At 36.1% G+C, this 4,906-nt stretch overlaps 1 protein-coding gene across 1 annotated transcript; it reads left to right on the plus strand.

Moving 5' to 3' along the window:
• Nucleotides 1–295: 295 nt before the first annotated feature.
• On the plus strand, nucleotides 296–1,310 carry LOC114299148 (protein DMP4). Its single transcript, XM_028243825.2, has one exon. It carries the CDS (start codon nucleotides 530–532, stop codon nucleotides 1,163–1,165), a length of 636 nt encoding a protein of 211 aa, XP_028099626.2. The 5' UTR covers nucleotides 296–529; the 3' UTR covers nucleotides 1,166–1,310.
• Nucleotides 1,311–4,906: the final 3,596 nt, after the last annotated feature.

Below are 4,906 nucleotides of genomic sequence, written 5' to 3' on the forward strand. Positions count from 1 at the left end.
TAAGCCAAACAAATATTATTGATAGAATGAAAAGCAAAAGCAGGCGTAAAATCGTGGGCCTCTAACTACTTCAACCAGATAAAATAAAAACCAACCACGCCAAGGTTTCTGTGTAGCAAGAAACTTTTCATCTCAAAAAGAAAAAAATCTAAAAGGGACTTTCTATATACAGAGATTAATGAAACCATACTCCAAGAACTCTCTCTCTGTCTCTCTCTCTCTCTCTCAGCTTCTAAAAAAAAGTCCATAACGGTTAGCAAGCTGTGTACACATTAAAGAAGCCACCCTTGCCACCTTTGTGAAACAACTTTTTCATCACCAAACATGAAATCAAAACTTCCCCCTTCTAAAATCCTGCGGAAAAAGTGTTTTTGTGTTTTCTTTTTCTGTTTCTTGCAAGGCATCATTAGCCACCTTGCCTATCCTTTAATTCAACTCAATTCACATCTCTCCCCACTACTAATAAATTCAACCACCCTCTCATAACCAAAGCTCAAATCGATTAAAACAAAAACAGAAAGATCAAAACATGGAAATCAAGGTGGAAAATGAGCATACCCGGAACATCGATGAACAAAAACTCCCCCTTTTGGTAGATAAATCCCTATCCGTGACGATAGAGAAAACCCTAGTACAAAAGGCCATTAGCCAGACATTTCAGAGCACAGCCCATTTAGCCAATCTTTTACCAACCGGGTCGGTTCTTGCTTTCCAACTCCTCTCGCCCATTTTCACAAACCAAGGCCAGTGTGACCCAGTCAGCCGGTCCATGACTGCTGGATTAATAGCTCTGTGTGGACTGTCATGTTTTTTACTGAGCTTCACAGATAGCTTTAAGGACAAAAAGGGGAATATCTGTTATGGGTTTGCCACGGTCCACGGTTTGTGGGTCATTGACGGGACGGTTACTCTGCCGCCCGAGGATGCTAAGAAGTACCGGTTGAAATTTATAGATTTCATGCATGCCTTCATGTCAATACTGGTTTTTGCAGCTGTTGCACTGTTTGATCAAAGTGTTGTGAGCTGTTTTTATCCAACACCGTCCGATGAAGCACAAGAGGTCCTTACATCGCTGCCGGTTGGGATTGGGGTGATTTGCAGTATGTTGTTTGTTGTCTTCCCTACCCAACGCCATGGAATTGGCTTCCCACTTACTGGTAACTAACAGTGCTGTGCCTTTGTATCTGCAGCAAAGATTTGTTTTCATTCTTCATGTGATTGTGAAATTCTGCTTTTGCAAGCAAAGTATCATTCTTCATTTGTGTTTTCTTTGAAGCTGTGCAATAAGATCTTCCCCTGCAATTGAACTACTGCATTACGCTCCATTTGTTTTGACAGAAAACAATCTCTTGTATTTTTGGGTGTTTGATAAGACAAAAACAAAAGTCAACAGAAACAAGTTTATTTGGGAATACAATATTTTTCAATTTTAAAAGGTGGAAAATATTTATCAATGTCACCGTACTATCACCACCACCACCACCACCACCACCACCACCACCACCATCTCCACCACAACAACACATCTCCACCGCCAACACCACTACTGATTCATTCACTAGCACATTAGGTTTTAAGGTGGCAACCAAATATAAGAAAAAGATTTTTTATGGAAAATATTTTCTACCAAAATAAACGGACCATTAGTTAATATTGTTGAAGGTTTCATTTTTGAGAATGCTAAATGGATGGCGCAAGTTGATTAAGCCAATTTGGTTCAAGAAAGGGTATTTTTTAATCAAAAATAATAATTATAACGAAGGACGTACGATTCAGGAAAAAAGCAATGCTGAAAAGAATATAGTAAAATCTAGTTGAAAGCAAAATCAACAACAGTTTCTATAATAAATTGGGTTGGGGTGGGGTGGGGTGGGGGGGAAGAAAATTTGAAGTGGGGACTTGTTAGAGAGAAAAAAAATTATGTAGAGAGAAGCAATTAAAATGCAAAAGGCAAACAGACACAGAGAAACACATGTTCCTTGTGATTAATTTGAAATTAGCATAAGTTCTAAAATCAATCAAGAAAGAATTAAGAATTTCCCATCATTCGTAACACCCACTAGTAACTAAATCATGAGAGAAAGTACCAATTTATGCTATTGCATCTATATAAAGTATGATAATGCCAAAACATGAGCTTCTCACCTCTGGTTATGTGTTCATCTTTGGTTGAAGTTTTTATATTTTTTGCTGTACCCTTTTTCTTCTACCTAATGCCCAGAAGTCCCCCTACCATGCTGCAATGCCAAATCATCATCTTCATCATTTGCCCTTTGATTTCCTAATCTATAACTTCTTTTTCCCAATAAATCATTGCTATGAAGTTTCAACGAAAAAAATAAAAAATTGTAACAGTAACCAAAAAAATTGAAATTTAATCAGTTCTAATCATTATCACATCGCCACCACTGTCATGGCATTATTACACCAGCTGGAACACATTCCAGTTACGTTAAAACTGTCAAAAACGAGTTATACACATGTTGATCACAGCTCAACAACTTATAAATGCAAAAGAACTCATAAACTAAAAAGACATAATCGACACAATCTAATCTTCCCAGACCCCATTCAACAGGACTAAACTGGGCGTACTTTGTTTTTTTTGATTGGCACTGGGTGTCCGGATACAGGCCTTGGCAAGGAGTTTCCGGCAAGTTTTTTTTGATTGGCACTGGGTGTCCGGATACAGGCCTTGGCAAGGAGTTTCCGGCAAGTGCACCACAGTTAATTCAAGGGTTTTCTTCCAGATCGGTGGCCCCAAAGAAATTGTTAGCACCTAAGAGGTTTCAATCTCTTGCCATGGGGTTAACATTTTTAAAATTTTTTGTAATGCTGTCGCAGTTAAAAAGAACTCCATGATGGTTCCTCAGTCTAATTCTCCCAAGTACAAAATTTGACTAATTTTACCATCTCAATGTGAGAGATTCAAATCCCTTTGCTAACAGAAAAGAAGAACAAGAACAAGAAGAAGAAAAATGACAGATTTCATTGATACATGACAGTTTTTTGAGTCAGGCAGACAGACCTGATATCAGCGGACTGGTGGCCAACGGATTTAAACCCAACGATCGAGAATGTAGAGAAAGAAAGAGCTAAAAAAAGCCGCAACATCAAGAAACAAAACATATGGGTTTGGTTATGGGGCCTTGTGAGTGGAGTGAGACAAGTTTGACATGGTGGGCTTGATGGTTGGGCCTCCGGTGATCTCAAATCTTGGGGTGTGGGGTGTTAACAAAAAAAAAAAAAAAAAAAAATGGAACCGGTTAACAATGGAATTCGGTCCAAATTGTCCGTTTGATCTATTTTTTATTAACTTCAATTCTGGTTTTGATTCTAAAAATAGTAAAACCGTTCATATCGGTCTAGTTCTCGGTTTTAAGGCTTTAGTTATGGTTTTGAACCAGATCAAACCGTGACATATTTATTTGTTACTATTTTTATATGTAAAAATTCAAATATAAAAAGTCTAGTTTTCATTATGAAATTGATAAACTCTAACTAAATTAAATTAATTATCATTAATCTATTTGGTAACATAAAATATATATCATATTTATTGTTATATAAAAATTTTAAAGCCGTAAAATCGAACCAAATCAGACCAATTTCTATGGTTCGGTTCTAGTCCAGTTCCAAAGTTTAACGGTTTGATTATGATTCTAATTTTTTTGTAGCCAATTCCTACAATTTGGTTCTTGATTTACTCTAAAATCGGACCAATCCAATCCATATGCACCCCTAAAAGTGAGCATGTTCACCACAGGTCCAAAAGGGCAAGATTCAAAAAAAATAAAAATAAAAATAAAAAAGTCAGTTACACCTTTTATCCATATAGTATATCCTAAAATTTATTGTTGTTCTTATTGTTTCAATTTAAACAATTTTGACAAAATTAACAAAATTTAAACGAAATAACTAAATTGAAACTACAATTAAAGTTTAAGAATCAAATTGTTCAATTTGAAACTATAAAGACTAAAATAAATGTTAAATCAAATTATATAAGTGAGCCATTATATAAATAATATCACATGATATGTTGAAAATTAACTAAATAGACATGGAAGATACCATCGATCCATCTCATCACTGTAGCACGTGTAGGAATGGTAAAATACCCCAACCTAATGGGTGCCCAACCTTCGAGTCCAGATCATCTGCCGTTTCCTGCAGTGGTTCCTGAGGTGGTCTCCAAAATGACGTCGTTTAAACGACGTCGTTTTTCCTAAATCGACGTCATTTTTTTTTTAATTCAAAATGTTCATTTCCCCCTCTTTTCTCTTCTCTGTATAATCTTCTTTGCTTTGCATCATCGATCTATTTCAGTCAGTGAACCCTAGCAAAGAGAGAGAGGCGACTAAAAGTCGAAGTGAGGAACTAAAAGAAAAACGGAGAAACGAATGCGAACGGGGAGAGAAACGAACTGAGACACAAAAGAGATGGCGGAGATGGAGGAGCAACGCGATGGCAAAGGAGCAACGCAAAGGCTGGTGGGCGACGATGCGACAGGAAGAAGGCGAGATTACTGCAGCGACGATGTCTATTTCATCATCATTGTCATTTCTTGCTGTTATATATATATATATATATATATGATTCTTGAGTTAGATTTGTTATTGATTTTGAAATGGGTTTGATTCTTGGGTTTGATGATTGATCTGTTATAGTCAAAATTTATTATTCTATATATATATATATATGATTCAGATTTTTGGGATTCATATATAAATTAAATAGGGCCTCTTTGATAGTTTATCACATTTATTTGCATATATTATTTTCTGGGGATTCAAATATGATTTTCTTCTATTATATATATATATGATTCAGATTTGTGCAATTTACCCCCAGTACCTACAATTCGGTATAAATGTGGTTAAACCTTGTTGTTATATATATGAGA

The sequence above is a fragment of the Camellia sinensis genome, chromosome 9, assembly GCF_055761805.1.
Source record: "Camellia sinensis isolate YWXY chromosome 9, ASM5576180v1, whole genome shotgun sequence".
Classification (NCBI taxonomy): domain Eukaryota; kingdom Viridiplantae; phylum Streptophyta; class Magnoliopsida; order Ericales; family Theaceae; genus Camellia; species Camellia sinensis.